The following is an 18,605-nucleotide window of genomic DNA, read 5'->3' on the forward strand; positions in this document are numbered from 1 at the left end:
AGTCAATTTCAGGTCTTTATCTCAGGGCACAATTTGTTGTTTAAACACAAAACTCAAAGAATTCCCCTGACCAACACAGACTAGCTCCCAGAGGCTTTTTCCTGACCAGCCTCCCACTCTATAGAAAATGCTCACAATTCTTTCCACTCACTATCTGCTCTTCAATCCCAGGAGACAATTTTTTTGTTTTTGTCACATGCTGTCCATCATGTGACCCTTTTGCTCTCATTTAATTTACCTGGGGAGGTGAGCTAAGCTTGGTGCAGGTGCAGCTGAGGCCTGGTCTACACTACGCGTTTAAACCGAATTTAGCAGCGTAAAACCAATTTAACCCTGCACCCGTCCACACAAGGAGGCCCTTAATATTGATATAAAGGGCTCTTTAAACCGGTTTCTGTACTCCTCCCCGACGAGAGGAGTAGCGCTGAAATCGGTATTGCCATGTCGGATTAGGGTTAGTGTGGCCGCAAATTGACGGTATTGGCTTCCAGGCGGTATCCCACAGTGCACCATTGTAACTACTCTGGAAAGCAATCTGAACTCAGATGCACTGGCCAGGTAGACAGGAAAAGCCCCGCAAACTTTTGAATTGCATTTCCTGTTTGCCCAGCGTGGAGCTCTGATCAGCACGGGTGGCGATGCAGTCCCAAATCCAAAAAGAGCTCCAGCATGGACCATACGGGAGATACTGGATCTGATCGCTGTATGGGGAGACAAATCTGTTCTATCAGAGCTCCGTTACAGAAGACAAAAATTTTTTTTGAAAAAAATCTACAGAGTCCACAGCACAGTGCTGCATGACAAGCGTAACGGAAAGCCAAAGAATCAAATGGACGCTCATGGAGGGAGGGAGAGAGGGAGGGGGTACTGAGGACTCCAGCTATCCCACAGTCCCCGCAGTCTCCGAAAAGTATTTGCATTCTTGGCTGAGCTCCCAATGCCTGTAGAATCAAACACATTGTCCTGGGTGGTTCAGGGTATATCTTGTCAATTTACGCCCCCCACCCCGTGAAAGAAAAGGGAAAAAATCGTTTCTTGACTTTTTTCAATGTCACCCTATGTCTACTGCAAGATGCTGGTAGACGTGGTGCTGCAGCACTGAACAGCAGCATCCTCTCCCTTCCCCTCCACTGTGGCAGATGGTACAGTACAAAAGGACTGATAGCTGTCCTCATCATCAACCTGTTAGTGCTTCTGGCTGTCCTCAGGTGAGGTTGGCTGGGGGCACCTGGGTAAAAATAGGAATAACTCTCAGTCATTCCCAGCAGATGGTACAGAACGGCTGGTAACCATCCTCATCATAGCAACTGGGGGCTGAGTTCCATCAGTCCCTCCCTTTCATGTCTAAAGAAAAGATTCTGTACTGCCTGGACTATCATAGTAGTGGGAAGCTGGGCTCCTCTCCCCCTCATTGTTTAATGTCCTGCCTGGACTATCATAGCAGCTGGAGGCTGCCTCCCCCTCATTTTATCTCACTAAAAACTCAGTGTGTCTTATTCCTGCATTCTTTATTACTTCATCACACAAATGGGGGGACACTGCCACGGTAGCCCAGGAAGGTTGGGGGAGGAGGGAAGCAACGGGTGGGGTTATTGGAGGGGCACCCCCTAGAATGGCATGCAGCTCATCATTTCTGCGGGATCTGACATGGAGCGGCTGTGCTCTCTGGTTCTCTGATACACTGGTTCTCTAGTACACTTGCCCCATATTCTAGGCAGGACTGACTCTATTTTTAGATAAAACATAAAGAAGGGAATGACCCGGGGAGTCATTCCCATTTTTGTCTTTGTGCCCCTGGCCGACCTCAGCGAAGGCCAGCCAGGAGCACCCATGACAGCAGCAGACTGTACAGAATGACTGATAACTGTCATCTCATCACCAATTTACAATGGCACAGCAGACAGTACAGAACAACTGGTAACCATCTCTGCTATGTTGCAAAGGCAAATGAATGCTGCTGTGTAGCACTGCAGTACCGCCTCTGTCAGTGGCATCCAGTACACATACGGTGACAATGACAAAAGGCAAAAGGGGCTCCATGGTTGCCATGCTATGGCATCTGCCAGGGCAATCCAGGGAAAAATGGCGTGAAATGATTGTCTGCCGTTGCTTTCACAGAGGAAGGAATGAGTGATGACATTTACCCAGAATCACCTGCGACACTGTTTTTGCACCATCATGCATTGGGATCTCAACCCAGAATTCCAATGGACGGGGGAGACTGTGGGAACTATGGGATAGCTACCTACAGTGCAACACTCCAGAAATTGATGCTAGCCTCGGTACATGGACGCACACCGCCGAATTATTGTGCTTTGAGTGGCCGCGTGCACTCGACTTTATACAATCTGTTTTACAAAACCAGTTTGTGTAAAATTGGAATAATCCTGTAGTGTAGACATACCCTGAATCCCAACTCATCTAAAAGCCAGCTCAACCTGTGATATGCCCTATCTCCATACCTATAATCTAAACTAGAACCAAATACAAATTCTACACTAATTAATTCTACAAATGGTCACACTACTAGCAAATAGCAGAATTACGTGCAAAAGCATATTCCAAAGTCTTTTGCAATGGAAAAACTGAAGATAAAATTTTGCTGAATTTAAGCCTTCATCTGAGAAATAGAAATGTATGTTTAAGACTTCAACTAAGAGAATTTTATAGTGGATGTGGAAATGTGTTTCTAATCAGAGAAATTTGATATAAAGCATATCCATTAAAGAAGCACCAGTGCAAATAAAAAAGAGTTGGCAGATCCTGGTTGTCATTAATGAAGAATGCAGTAACAGATAAAGAAAGTCCCTCTAATTATTGTGCCAATGGTATAGTAGCAGTCAATATTATTAAAATATTACAGCTAAGCATACGAGGGCTATGGTTAATATATGGTTAATTGTGTTGTTTGTAGATTAGCTATGCACAGAGTGAGTAAATTCCATAAGGAAGATGCACTTTACATGTGTCTGTGACTGTTCCAACAGTATATATCACAACATCCACCTCCCTTCCTCTTTCATAAGTACACAAGTACAAAATGAATAGGGCGAGCTGCAGAATATGCAGACAATATGGCAATCAAGTTGCTTTAAAATATAGCAGCAGGCTCCCTGTTTTATTACATGGCCTGGCATTTTGCAGAACATTTTTTTATCCTTTCTATTGCTTCACATAGCAGGAAAGAGAATTTTGAACAATGAAAAAAAATCATTAGGATTTATCCAACATCTACATCACAAAATGCATAGCAGTGAGAGCAGTTTCAAACATCGTTTCTTTGCTGAACTGAATATGAAAAGTAGGTTTTCCCCTGCCCTTTTTATAGTATTGAGTGATGTAGGTCATCACTAAAGGAGACAGTGGCTAATATTTATCACTTTTCTTTTTTGAAATTATAGTTTTTCTTGAAATTATAACAATCGAAAAAGTGAGACTGAAAAGGCCTAATAACATCATTTGGCTGCTGGTGCAAATTGTTCCCTACAGTCTTTTGTTCCCTAAAGTATATGTTCTATATAATAGAATTTCTGTTGAAGCTGAGAAATATTATGTAATTATAGGCGTTAATCTATTGTTATAGTTTGAGCCCTTGTGTTAATGCTGAGATTTTCCTGGAACAATTTTTTTTATGCTTTTCGAAAGAGTCCCTTCATCTGATTTCCACAGAGGAGCTTAATGACTGAGGCCTGTGTGATGCTCTGTACTTTGGGGAAACACTCTACACTCCCATGTTCATCTTTATAAAACGATTGTGTGGTATCCAATGCAAAGTTTGTCATGTTGGGGTCTTGAGAAGGCTCACGATGCACTGATCATGGTTATTATAGTGATGTCATAGTAATTGTTACAAGTAATGTTATAGTAAGGTTATAGGTTATAATTTCATGTATGTAGTTATGAGGCTAAACATGTATCTTCATGGCTTAAAATAAGCTCAGACAAAAACTCTCCAAGAGCTGAGAGGCAGTTCACACCTCATCAGGGCATGTGTGGGACAAACTTAGTCCAGCCTCACAAGAACAAAGGACGCTGGCCTAGATATCAACAAAATAATCTGTTGGACTCTCAAGGGTGTCATCCCCCTTCCTTTGGTCAGTTTGGAACTACTATGAGGTAATGCTCACCTGACTCTGAAGGGTGGGGGGCAAAGCCAAGAGGGAAGGAAAGACACGATAAAAGGGAGAGACATTTGCCATGCCCTTCCTCTCTCTTCCACCCACATCCACAGACACCACACCAAGTGACTGAAGCACTGATCAAAGGGGAGAGCCTGACTGAAAAGCAACCAGCCAGCCTGTGGTGAGAAGCATCTAAGTTTGTAAGGGTATTGAAAGTGTTAAGATCATCTTAGAATGCGTTTTGCTTTTATTTAATTTGACTAAGTCGAACTTGTTATGCTTTGATTTATAATCATTTAAAATGTATCTTTGTAGTTAATAAATCTGATTGTTAATTCTACCTGAAGCAGTGTGTTTGGTTTGAAGCGTGTCAGAGTTTCCCTTTGGGATAACAAGCCTGGTACATATCAATTTCTTTGTTAATTTGATGAACTCATATAAGCTTGCAGCATCCAGCCAGCATAACTGGACACTGCAAGATGGAGGTTCCTAGGGTTGTGTCTGGGACCGGAAATATTGGCTAGCGTCATTCAGTTGTACAATCCAAGGAGCAACTAACATGCCAGAGGCTGTGCATGAACACCCGAGGAATGGGGGTTCTCAGAGCAGAGCAGGGTAAGGCTGGCTCCCAGGGTCAAGGACTGAAGTTACCTAGCAGATCATTGTTCCAGACAACACCAGAGGGATAGGACACAGCCTGATCCTGCAGCACTGAATGACAATTTTGCTCTTGACTTCAGTGGAATATGTTCTGACCTTAAGAGAGAGCAATTTGGTAGTGCCCTGAAACCTGGAACTCCTAATTTTTAATTCTGTCTCTGACAAGCCACTTAACCTTCCTGCCTCATTTCCTCTATCTGTAAAGCAGAGAGAATACTTACTGAACTGGGATGTCTATTGTAAGAATTGTGGACTTGTGCTTATATCCTTTACATATTTAATAGTCTCAAGTGAAAAGACTGATTTAATTGAATGTTATTAATCATGTAAGGATTAGTCAAATGACTGAGGAGCTGCAGGATGAAGTCCTGATTAGTTATTGTTTATAAAGCAACACTTTGAAGATGCAAAATATTATATAAAGATGTAATTATTAAAGTTTATTATCAATTTTTTTAAGTCTTCAGGAAGTCTTACCTTTCATGATCTTACCTGTAGAAACTAAAAAGAATTTCACCTCAGCTGTCTCTCATCAGCCTATGGGGTCTAATTTTTATATAAATTATTCTGAAAACTTAATGTTTTCTATAGTTTCACTGAGAATCTGGGTCCAAAAAAGAGGATGAAGGAGTTTTCTACTACTTCCTCTCTTATATTGTCTATGCATGGATTTACAGTGATAGCATATGAGGTGATTATGTTATGGGATCCTATTTTGAATGAGATTTTTGCTTTTGAGGTTTTCCAGAGAAAGGAGGCTTGATACTTAGTTCATTTACACCAGTTTTATACTAGTGTAACTGCACTGACTTAAACAGTTTTGATTTACACAAGTGTCAGAGAGGATATTCAGGTCCAATAAACTACTCTGCCCAACACAAAGAACCTATGTTTATGCATGGTTCTACACAGGGGTGTGTGACACTGTATAATGCTTTATGGGAATATGACATAACTGGAATATGTTTTGGGCTGCCTGTGCCATGTTACATATCTCTGTAAAGGTTATGGTCTGCTATATCTATCCATCCTATTTGTACACATATATCATTTTGTACTTGAGGTTAAGAATATTGGCTGTATACTAGCTTGATTTCTAAGTAAGCTTTGCCAGGCATTTGGTCAGCTTCTTTAGGAAGGAATTTGTAAGGTTAAGTACCCGATCAGGAAGCACTTGGGGAACAATGCATCTTGGAAAGCTCCAATCACATAAGAAGTCTTCCTGGAGACATACAAGATACCATGTGGACAATGGCTTCTGCCTGTAAAGACTGTGAGTCATGCATGGATGTGTGACTTGCCCAGGTGACTCCAGAACTCCAGCCTGGAGCTGGACTTTGCATAGGAGTGAGGAGGGGGTGTCCACCCACAAGAGAAAGTCTGTTTAAACCCCTGGGAGACCCCTCCATTTTGTCTTCAGCTGGCTAAAGAGAGAACATCTCCACCCCTCAGGATACTTGGAAGAAACTGGAACAAAGGGCAGTGACTTCAAGGGGTGTGAGTGATTGCTGGACCCAGACTGAAAGGAGGTTAGTCTGTAAAAGGGAGCATTCTGGAACTGGTGAGGATCTTATCTGTATTCAGTTTGATTAGACATAGATTTACGCATTTTACTTTGCTTGGTGACTTACTTTGTTCTGTCTCTTACTACTTGGAACCACTTAAATCCTACTTTCTGTATTTAATAAAATCACTTTTTACTTATTATTTAACTCAGAGTATGTATTAATACCGGGGGTGGGAGAGCAAACAACTGTGCATATCTCTCTATAATTTATGAGTTTACCCTGTATAAGCTTTATACAGGGTAAAACAGATTATTTGGGTTTAGACCCCACTGGGAATTGGGCATGTGAGTGTTAAAGACAGGAACACATTCTTTTAGTTGCTTTCAGGTAAACCTGCAGCTTTGGGGTAAGCAATTCAGACCCTGGGTCTTTGTTGGAGCAGAGGGGCATGTCTGGCTCAGCAAGACAGGGTGCTGGAGTCCTGAGCTGGTGGGAAAGCAGGGGTAGAAATAGTCTTAGCGCATCAGGTGGCAGCTCCGAAGAGGGTTTCTGTGATCCAACCAGTCACAGGGTGAAACCACAGTTAGGGGGATGGAGGACTGCATGAATTCTCCAGGCACATAAAGAGAATAGTACAAGGGTATAGGGAATAATATGTGCATAGTCCTACCCAGCTTCCTCCCTACCAAAGCGCCGATGATTAAACTGTTTAGCATGTGGCAAAACTAGTAAATATCAACATTTTGTAATGTTCTAACATGAAATGTTAGCACATTGTATATTCTTAATTGTTAAATTATCTTATAATAGTTTTGTATATTTTCAATGGAAATGTGCTGACTAGATCAGTCTCATACTGAAGATTGTGGATAGATAGCAGTAGAGTGTGTGCCAAAAGCTTGTATTGCATTGTGGGTATATATAAATGTATGTGAATACTTCTGTAATGTAATGCTTCTCCATCCGTAAGCTTTTGTACATACAATGTAGCATCTAGTCTGCCTGGTAGAAGGTTTTAATTTGTAATTGCTTATGCATGTAGTACTAGCCTTTGAAACATTCTAAAAACTAGCATTTCAATTCAGTGACACTTATGCACAGGTCAGTATTAGTGTTAGAGATGACAATATATATTATGAGAAAGCTATGAGGGAAAGAAAAGGCCTAACAAGCAGTAGTGTAGACAAAGTCCACAAACAAGTCCTTGTCTCTGCACTGAAGAGAAATGAAGAGCAAGTTACAGCTCTTATCAACCATGTCATCAACAATATGACAAACCCATTTGATCCTGAATCACATCCAGAGCTGCTTATTAACATAACTACTGGACTACATGTAACCTCAAATGTGCAACAGTCTCTTCTGAAAATAGCAGATGTTGGTTAAGATTCTGATGGGACATGTAGCTTCTTCATCCTGGTCAAGAAATCTGGAATCAAAATGTTTGCTGACATGGCCAAGAAGACCACATTTAAGTTTGGCAAGGGCGGAACAATCACAGCAGCTCAGTCCAGAAATTGTTTTACACGGAGCCCTGTCCTTAGCAAGATGCAGAGATGATGGTTCAATGGCAATTGTTTTTAGTCACCCAATAGGATCTGTGCCTATGTGTCTCTTCCATGCTGATGGAACAATGAGAAGAAGAGACAAACCTGAATTAGAGTGTCAGCTGGAAGCGCAAGCTGAAAGAATCCATCAGCTAAGAGCATGTAACAAAGAAACCACAACGTACATTAGAGATGTAATGGCTGTCATATAAATGATGGCTGGATACAAAATGCACACATTTGATGAATTGGTGACTAAGTACTTGAGGCAGGTCCTAAAAGGATTTGACAAAGCTAATTCTGTAATCAGAATCTTTGACAGCTATAACAACAGAAACTCTGTGAAAACAGCAGAAAGACAGTGACAGACAGCATCTAAGGTTGGATGCAAGAAATACCAAGTTGCTGGAGAACACCCTGTGCCTTCATGGAAATGTTTTTAAAATGTGGTATCCAACAGTTACTTGTAAAATTCCTCTGTAAATGTATGGTTCAAAATGTGCCCGAGAGTGTCCAGCACCAGAACTACTTCTTGCTGGAGCCTTTTACAATGGTCAAGTAGCAAAATCCATTACCGGTAGAAAGAGTAGGGAGTTGGAAAAGCCCAAGACTTGTACAGTACTCAAGAGGAAGTGGACAGAAGGATACTCCTGCATGCTTTATGTGCCAGTATGGCTTTTGGATCTCTTGATGTCAAAGTAACCATAGTAATTAGGTCTCCTGATACAGATGTCTTGGTTCTTGCTATTCACTATTTTCCAACAATGGAACACCTAGATAACGTGCATTGAAACAGACACCATGACCAGCACAACTGACAATCATTTCTTCATACCCACACAAGCAGTCTGTGGTACACTCACTCTTGACTTCTGCAACATACTTCCTGTTATATACATTAACAAGATATGATTGTGACACTCTGTACCTCGGGGGAACACCCAGCACCCCCATGTTCATCCTTGTAAAATGACTATGTAGTATCCAATGCAAAGTTTGTTATGTTGGGTGTCTTCGGAAGGCTCATTATGTGGTGAGCATTGTTGTTATAGTTATGTTTAGTAATTGTTGTTACAGTAATGTTACATAATGTTATAGGTTATAATTTCATGTATACAGGTATGAGGCTGAAAATGTGTCTTCATGGCTTAAAATAAGCCCAGGCAAAAACTCTCTAAGGGCTTGTCTACATCAGAAAGTTGCAGCGCTGGTGAGGGAGTTACAGCGCTGCAACTTAGGAGGTGTACACATCTGCAGGGCACCACCAGCGCTGCAACTCCCTGTTTGCAGCGCTGGCCGTACTCCCGTTTTGTCTCGGGTGTAGAGGATCCAGCGCTGGTAATCAAGTATAGACACTTACCAGCGCTTTTCTTGACCTCCGTGGAATAAGCAGGTATCCCAGCATACCTGAGGAAGCCTCTGGTAATCAAACTGGTCTCCTTCTCCAGCTTGCTCTCGCGTTCCCCGAACCCCGAGCAAGCAGGTCTCCTTCCCTGAGGTTTGCTGGGTGGTTCCGGGAACGCGAGAGCAAACCGCGGCGAAGCTGGTCTCCTTCCCTGGGTTGCTATCGCGTTCCCCGAACAAGCAGGTCTCCTTCCCTGCGGTTTGTAGGGTGGTTCGGAGAACGCGAGAGCAAACCGCGGCGAAGCTGGTCTCCTTTCCCGGTTTGCTCCCTCGTTCCCCGAACCCCCGAGCAAGCAGGTCTCCTTCCCTACGGTTTGCAGGGTGGTTCGGGGAACGCGAGAGCAAACCGCGGCGAAGCTGGTCTCCTTTCCCGGTTTGCTCTCTCGTTCCCCGAACCCCCGAGCAAGCAGGTCTCCTTCCCTGCGGTTTGCAGGGGGGTTCAGGGAACGCGAGAGCAAACCGGGGAAGGAGACCAGCTTCGCCGCGGTTTGCTCTCGCGTTCCCCGAACAAGCAGGTCTCCTTCCCTGCGGTTTGCAGGGGGGTTCGGGGAACGCGAGAGCAAACCGCGGCGAAGCTGGTCTCCTTCCCCGGTTTGCTCCCTCGTTCCCCGAACCCCCGAGCAAGCAGGTCTCCTTCCCTGCGGTTTGCAGGGGGGTTCGGGGAATGCGAGAGCAAACCACGGCGAAGCTGGTCTCCTTCCCCGGTTTGCTCTCTCGGTCCCGGAACCCCGAGCAAGCAGGTCTCCTTCCCTGCGGTTTGCTGGGTGGCTCCGGGAATGGGAGAGCAAACCGCGGCGAAGCTGGTCTCCTTCCCCGGTTTGCTCTCTCGGTCCCGGAACCCCGAGCAAGCAGGTCTCCTTCCCTGCGGTTTGCTGGGTGGCTCCGGGAACGCGAGAGCAAACCGCGGCGAAGCTGGTCTCCTTTCCCGGTTTGCTCTCGCGTTCCCGGAACCCCCCTTGAAGCCGCCCAACAGCGCTGCAGTGTGGCCACATCTAACACCACTTGCAGCGCTGGTTGCTGTAAGTGTGGCCACTCTGCAGCGCTGGCCCTATACAGCTGTACTAATACAGCTGTAACAACCAGCGCTGCAAAATTTTAGATGTAGACATGGCCTAAGAGCAGAGAGGCAGTTCACACCTCATCAGGGCATATATGGGACAAACCCAGCCCAGCTTCACAGGAACAAAGGACTCTGGCCTAGACAGCAACAAAAGGATCTGTGGGACTCTCGAGGGAGTCACCCCCCTCCCTTGGTCAGTTTGGAACTGTGATGAGGTAATGCTCACCTGACTTGGAAAGGTGGGGGCAAAGCCAAGAGGGAAGAAAGGACATGATAAAAGGGAGAGACATTTGCCATGCTCTTCCTCTCTCTTCCATCTACATCTACAGACACCACACCAAGCAACTGAAGTGCTGATCAAAGGGCAGAGCCTGGCTGAAGAGCAACCAGCGAGCCTGTGGCAATAAATATCTAAGTTTGTAAGGGCATTGAAAGTGTTAAGATCAGAGTAGAATGCGTTTTGCTTTTATTTCATTTGACCAAATTTGACTTGTTATGGTTTGACTTATAATCACTTAAAATCTAAATCTGTTTCTTCTACGCGAAGCAGTGTGTTTGATTTGAAGCATGTCAGAGACTCCCCTTGGGATAACAAGCCTGGTACATATCAATTTCTTTGTTAAATTGACAAACTCATATAAGCTTGCAGCATCCAGTGGGCATACCTGGACACTGCAAGACGGCGGTTCTTAGGATTGTGTCTGGGACCGGAGATGTTGGCTAGTATCATTCGGTTGCACAGTCCAAGGAACAGGCTGTGTGTGAACAGCCGAGGAATGAGGGTTCTCAGAGCAGAGCAGGTTAAGGCTGGCTCCCAGAGTCAAAGATTGGAGTGACCTAGCAGATCTTTGATCCAGATAACACCAGAGGGGAACGTCACAATGATTCTGTGTCATTCCTATTTGGTATTGGGGAGGGGGTGGGGGAAAGAAATCTGTGTTTAATGTCAGACCAAAGGGAACTTACTTGTCAAATTGAAAGAGAGCATTGGACAAGCCAGAATTTCTGCAGCAAGGAAGTTGGTAGCAGTGTTGTATGACCATAGCAAGAAAAAAAAAAGAACCACAGAGATCTGAATTGTTTGTGCCTCAACCTAGCCATCATAAAGGATAAGTTGCTGGCCAAACTCCCACCATGTGAGGACACTTTTGAAGATTATGTCAAAACATCTTCTCAAACAAAGATTTGGATGTCTTTACATGTCAGTAAACAAGATATTGGATCACTGTTGCAACATGGATGGGAAAATGTGGATGATGAATTACTTCCTGTATTCTTCAAGGGCCCAATGGCTTCGGTGCATCTAACAAGACCTTATTTGTGCCTGTACAAGTAGGGGCTTGCTGCACAATCAACTATGTCTATAGTCTTTCCTGCACAGAACTATGTACATGCCAAGTTCAAGGCAATGAAGACTGTGGTAAACCATGCACTCTCAACAGAGATCATGATGATGATAATGATGTCTACTAAAAATGTCACTTGTCATTACTTTTCAATGATTCCTGTATTTGCTTATGTTTTATCCTTTAGATGGTGGTTGTAATACTTTGACCTCTCAACGAAAACCAATTTTATGCCTTGAAATAATATATATCATCACCAACGTAAAATAAATGACTGCAAATATTTCAGCGTGGTCATTTTAACCTCGTGAGGATGTCACTCTTTACCCCCGTTTTTACAGCAACTACTTGACAGCTCGTCACCAGGCCTCATGTGAAAGTAGACAGAACAAGCTTCCAAAGGTGTGTGTAGGCGGGAGGGTACAGTACGGCCACCAAAGGGGTGGTGTCACATGCCGCTGGCCCTGTAGCCGCCGTCCTTCTCCAGCCTGTGAAGGCGAGAGAGCGAGAGCAGGACGGAAGGCAGGAGAAGAGGAAAGGTTCAGACAGCGGTTGCAAGGAAAGAAAGACTCAGAGCAGAAGGGAGGCGCCTGGCCCTGGTGATCTGCGCCGCCCGCTCCACCCCCGGCGGGGCGGGCCGGGCCGGCTGCGGCGCTGCGGAAGCGGAGCAGGAAGGCACAGGCAGGGCGTGCGGGGCGCCCCTGGCCGGGTCGGGGCTTAGTCCGCGTCTGCCCCTGCACGGGGGAGGCGGGGCGCGCGGAGGAGCCCGGCGCGCTGTAAACATCCTCCGGAGAGGCCGCCGCGGGGCTCCATGGAGACGCGGGGGAAGCCCCCGCCGCCCAGCAGCCAGCGGGGGCCGGTGCTGCACATCGTAGTGGTCGGGTTCCACCACAAGAAGGGCTGCCAGGTGAGGGGAGAGGGCCGGGCTCCCCTGCCCTTGCCTCCTCCCTCCGGCCTGCATTGCGTCCTGCCCTGTGCTTCCTCCTCCTCCTCCCCCTTCCCCACAGCCTCCCTCCGCCGCCTTTCACCCTCCCCCGGCTCTTCACCCCCTTCTGACAACATCTGCTTGTCCCCCCCGCCATGCTGTCTTCAGTGCCTTCCCTACGCACATCTTCCCTTCCCTTCCCTTCCCTTCACCTTCCTACCCCACAGCTAGCCCCCTCCACTTCTGGGCCCCTCTTGTCTCTGTGCTTGTGTCTTTCAGCACCAGGATGAAAGATAAAAGTGTGCCTGCATTATTATTATTATTATTTATTTATTTTTGGCAGGGGTCATTTGCTGTATGTCCCAGTGCGTGGGGGAGACCATATCAATTGAGATTTGGAAGTTTCACTCATTTATTGAAAATCTTGGTTGACAAATGCAGCAAAATCCTTTCATTGCCAAAGAGACTTTTAATGCTGTCCCTAGAACTAATTTCGGTGCCTGATTTCTGTCACCCTGCCTTCCTTGAGTAGTACTTACTCGGGTGAGCAGTCCCATAGAGTTTAGTGTGAGTACTTCTGTGAGGTTGGTATTCTCAAGCATGAATAAGGGTTATAAAATTGGGGCCCCAAAGGAGGGAGACTCCTCCAGATGCATGGGATTTAACAGGTCTGTTAGCTCTGTGCATTTATTATTTGTTGTTTTTCAGTTCCATGTACCATACTGGTTTCTTTCCCTTTGTCTCATGCACCCTCCTCTCCCCCCTTCTCCCACGTCCAATCTTCGACTGTAGAAACTGATTATGAAGATACATATGACATCTAGGTCCTAAGGTTCTGGGTTTTCTTGTTGGCCGCTCAGTGCTTTTTTGTGTGTGTATGCTTGAATATTTAAAAAAAAAAACAACACTAGAAACCAGTACAAAACTTTTGTGGGTGAGGCTGCATTTGCTCCGACTGGCCTCTGAGAAGAATTAGTTCTTAGAGAAGCAATGACTCAGTTTGCTTAGTTGGTAAATGTTGGCTATACCAAAGTTAAATATTTATTCAGATGGATAAATGATTTTTTCTAATTTCAGACTTAAGGATTTCATTCGGAGGATAAAGTGATCTTAAAGAGAGTTGGCAGAATAGGATTTGACTATGCAGACAAAAATATTTTAAACTAAAATAGCTGTTTACAATAATAGATACTGATCGGGAATGGGCTGTAGGGAATGGGAGTATCACAAAAGGTAAAGAAAGAGATTTTTAAAAAGGTATTGGAACAGATGAGCATTTATAAATGTAGGATAGCTTAAAAAAATAAGAGTTGGTTAAATTCTAGCTTATTCCACCTTCTGCCTCTGATAGCCCAATATGTCACTGCAAGGCATAGCCCAATATGTCACTGTTAAGGCATAACCTTAACAAAAGGATAAATAGTTCAGTGGCTTCAAAATATTAAGCTTGTATTAAATGGTAAATATGCATATCCTTCTCCTCCACTATATTATGATTTTTGTTTTTTTACAGTTGTTTAATGAGGAATGTAAGGGGAAAGAGCATCATACTTTATACTCCTTGAATTCTCGTACTCCCTGATCTTTTTCAGAGCAATGTTGAAGTGCAGGATTTTGGCTGGTTCACACAGTTCCTGTGCCATAAAGCAATGACTGTTGATCTTTTGCACCTTATTGTTCCATTGTTTAACTAAAAGAGCTTTTTTATCATGGTATTTCAATTTCTAAGGTGTGTATGATCGCTGGAGTCTGGAATGTCTCTTGTAGATGCTTTTGGGTATCAAAAGGGAGAATCAACATAAATGGAGTGTTCGCAGTTGCTTCTCCTGGCCTCTCGCTGTCAAGACAGCGAGTGCTATGTCCAGATTTGCAATCCAGCAATTGGCAGACATTACTACATTGCATAACGGTGTTAAATGGCCTAGTGCTGTTGCCCTTTAAAAGTCAATAACAAATGTATATTAAAGTGAAGTTAGTGAGATTAGTTTAGATATATCTCATCTCAGCTCTTGAAATCCTGGACAACCTCTCTCATCTCTATTCCCAACAAAAAACTCTTAAATAGTACTGTCTTTTGTTTGTTACCTAAACAGCCATCAAATTAGGCTGCACCTCTTTATCTGCAGTCAGAGCCATAGTTAGACTATTTCTACTGAGTAAAAGGTTTCCAAAGCTCGGTCAGTAGTTATAGTAAGCATTTTTTCAGTTATATTGTGAGCTCTTGTTATGTCAGTGAAAGTTATGTTTTTTTTTTTTAACACAAACAGTTCTAAGTATCATTCTTTTTAGTTTTAGTTTTTTCCCCTCCTAATTTTTTCTCATGTTCACACTCTTTACGGGTTGCACTTTACCATCGAGATGATAACTGTTCTGTGGGCAATTTATTTTTTACAGCATATTTGAGGGGAAAATTAATTTTATATTTCTGAACTGTTGCAGTTTGACATACAGAGTATTCCCTCATCCATTTATCTACAGGACTGATTCAGCATGGGCAATGGCATTGCAAGGTTCCCTATTCCATTAGTTTATGTCCATGCTGTCTTGGAAGGATCATTTCATAAAAGGAGAGTGTAGTTCATTCTCTGTGCCTTCTGTCTTTGGCCTCTGCCAAGACTGTCAACAAAAATACGAATTGTGATGGTGTGTTCTATGATGTGGACTATTATTATCTGAGGATTGGTGTGAAGCCACCAGCTCATTTCATTAAGGCATCAAACACCCATTGTTCATATTTTGGGATATGTTCTGACACCACACAATATGGTAGGTAGAAAACAAAACAAAAAAAAGAAGAACCCATAGAATTCCTCCTCTGATCTTACTAACAATGGCTGAAGTTTAAAAGCATTCATTTATCACAAGCATTGCTGATCAGTAAATGTTTTGGATGACCCAAATATATTTTAATCAAATCAAATATTTTGAACATTTTTTATTACTATAGGCCTGATTTAATTGACATGAGTAAATTTACTCACAGGTATGTGTTTCCAGGATCAGTTGCTATAACAATAATTAGATTCTTTTTGGGCTTGCAATATTTATCAGGCACCGGCTTGACAGTGGCTTTTATGGAAGATGGACATTGGTTGGGTGTTAGCAGAAAAGCCAGCACATATTGCCCCCAGTTGCTTAGAGGGAATGGAGCTTGGAGTCGCATGTACTTTTGTCTTCTGCCTTCTGTGGTTTCAGCATTCTGTTGGGGGGGAGAGAGAGATCCTCTCTTCCCTTTCTGTTGCCCTTCCCTGTGCCTGCAGGAGCAGCAGTAGAATGAAAATGATGTGATTATTGATGACTGGAAGTTTCACTCTGCTACTGTAACCCTGCTCACTGGAGAAACTTTTCAAGTACCGTGATCTGTGAGGTCCTTTTATATTTTTTCAGAAAATTCATATAAAATTGAATCTCTTTGCAAATTTTCTTGGTGTTCTATTGAAACACTTTGGCACCTCTTCAATCTAAAATAATCTCTTTTTGGTTGAAATTAAAATCTGTAATGCAAAACTGCTGTGTGTGTAGATGTACATTTTATATATATAACACTTGGCATATATATTGTGGATTCTTTGTGTATGACTATTAATAGATAGCAAAAGTAATGGGACCTTTATGTGATCTGAGGGTAGATATTTTAATTAGATTGGAATTGCTCTGTATAGATATCTTTTGGTTACCTGAAGCGTCTGTCTACTCCTGTTGCCCTTGTTCAGGAATAGGAAGGTTAATATAGGAAAAGTTAAGCTATATATAATAGAAATTTAATTTCTGTTAAAGATAATTCTGTAAATATTTTTTTTCTGGATGTATTTTATTATTTTCTAAAATTCTGTACAGAACCACAACTAGTTGTACATGAAAATGATTTTTTGGTGATCGTATAAAAAACCTCGGAGCATCAGCCTATTTGAGATGATTTTCTAGTGTGAGGTTAATTTGTAATTTTTGCAATGCTCTTTTCTAATTTGATTCATCCTGTGTTTTCTTCCGGATAAAGCAGGCTTATATAACATGAGACAAATATTTGCAACATATGAAATAGAGTGCTGAACAACTAGAGAAAGCTGACAGTTACATTTTCTGGGTAATTTGTTCAAATTTCAGAATTGCCACTGACCATTGAGATGGACATGCAGTGTCTAGAAGCAGCATGAAATCAAGAATCTTGATTTCAGGAACCGATCACGGGGATCTCTCAGGCCATGGCTACACTGGTGCTTTACAGCGCTGCAACTTTCGCGCTCAGGGGTGTGAAAAAAACACCCCCCTGAGCGCTGCAAGATACAGCGCTGTAAAGCCTCAGTGTAAACAGTGCTGCAGCGCTGGGAGCGCGGCTCCCAGTGCTGCAAGCTACACCGTAGAGGATGTGGAGTACGTGCAATGCTGGGAGAGCTCTCTCCCAGCGCTGGTGCTGCAACCACACTCGAAACTTCAAAGCGCTGCCGCGACAGCACTTCGAAGTGCAAGTGTAGCCATACCCACAGGCTAGTAGAGTTTAAGCCTGTTGAGGAGCCGTATGTTCAGTTTCTCTGCAGCAGCAGGCATCTAAGTATACTGCTGGTTTAGCATCAATTATTGACTATGTATGTAGTGACATTGATGAAATATTCAGAAAGAGCTGCTTACCATACCTCCTCACCACAGAGATGATGTAGGTATGATAATAACTTCTTAGAATGGGAAGAAGACGCTGTCCTGGAGGCTAGATCCCTCTGGTATTTGATATGTTCTGCAGCAATACATTAAGAAAGGCGATAATCTATTTGAATACTGTACTATGATGGATTTCTATGCAGCACTTACAGGGTGAGTCTACACAGTAAGCAGCATTGAGTCTCAGGGCCCGGATCATTGGCAAACTCAGGCTTGCATGGCTCAGGTTAGGGTGCTAAAACCAGCTCCTTTGCTAGCATACTAGCTTTGCTAGCTAAAACTAGCATACACCCCTCCCTTTGCTTCAGAGCCCAAGCTCCATGCTGAGCCCAAAGGGCTACACAGCTAATTTTAGTGTCTTAGTGCAAGCCTGAGTCTGTCAACCAAGCTCTGAGACTTGCTGCCACTTGCTGTGTAGATGCATTTGTTGTGATAAATTATATGGAATAACACTTCCTGGATAATGTCTGTTACAGCTATCCCCCTACTCCATTTTGTTTCTTACAGCTGTCCCCATACTCCATTTTGTTTTTGTTCTTCTCCTGTGGCCGCCCCTCCCTGGCTGTTAAGTTGTTTACCAGGGCCACTGCCCTTCTCAAAGGGAGGGCCCCTTAAGTTGTTTACCAAGAGCCATTGCCCTTCTCAAAGGGAAGGCCACTTGTGCTGTGTGCTAAGTGGGACCACTGCCCTATTCAAAGGGTTGGTCCTGTTATGACCTTGCTAAACTTGGGCTTTGGGTATGTCTACATCTACAATTTTGCAGTGCTGGTTGTTACAGCTGTATTAGTACAGCTGTATAGGGCCAGCGCTGCAGAGTGGCCACACTTACAGCAGCCAGCGCTGCAAGTGGTGTTAGATGTGGCCACACTGCAACGCTGTTGGGCGGCTTCAAGGGGGGTTCGGGGAACGCGAGAGCAAACCGCAGGGAAAGAGACCTGCTTGCACGGGGGTTCGGGGAACGCGAGAGCAAACCGGGGAAGGAGACCTGCTTCCCCGCGGTTTGCTCTCACGTTCCCCGAACCCCCCTGCAAACCGCAGGGAAGGAGACCTGCTTGCACGGGGGTTCGGGGAACGCGAGAACAAACCGCAGGGAAGGAGACCTGCTTGCACGGAGGTTTGGGGAACGCGAGAGCAAACCGGGGAAAGAGACCTGCTTCCCCGCGGTTTGCTCTCGCGTTCCCCGAACCCCCCTGCAAACCGCAGGGAAGGAGACCTGCTTGCTCGGGGGTTCGGGGAACGCGAGAGCAAACCACAGGGAAGGAGACCTGCTTGCACGGGGGTTCGGGGAACGCGAGAGCAAACCGGGGAAGGAGACCTGCTTCCCCGCGGTTTGCTCTCGCGTTCCCCGAACCCCCCTGCAAACCGCAGGGAAGGAGACCTG

General features: G+C 44.2%; 1 protein-coding gene across 1 annotated transcript in view; it reads left to right on the forward strand.

The window, feature by feature from the left end:
- The first annotated feature begins 12,372 nt into the window (after window positions 1-12,372).
- The window catches only part of AVL9 (AVL9 cell migration associated), an 87,284-nt gene continuing 81,051 nt past the window's right edge, over window positions 12,373-18,605 (forward strand). The window contains exon 1 of the mRNA XM_030551325.1: window positions 12,373-12,553. Within this exon, the coding sequence (XP_030407185.1) occupies window positions 12,458-12,553 (96 nt within the window). The 5' untranslated portion in view covers window positions 12,373-12,457. The remainder of the gene's footprint in view (window positions 12,554-18,605) is intronic.

The sequence above is a fragment of the Gopherus evgoodei genome, chromosome 2 (genome assembly GCF_007399415.2).
Source record: "Gopherus evgoodei ecotype Sinaloan lineage chromosome 2, rGopEvg1_v1.p, whole genome shotgun sequence".
Classification (NCBI taxonomy): domain Eukaryota; kingdom Metazoa; phylum Chordata; order Testudines; family Testudinidae; genus Gopherus; species Gopherus evgoodei.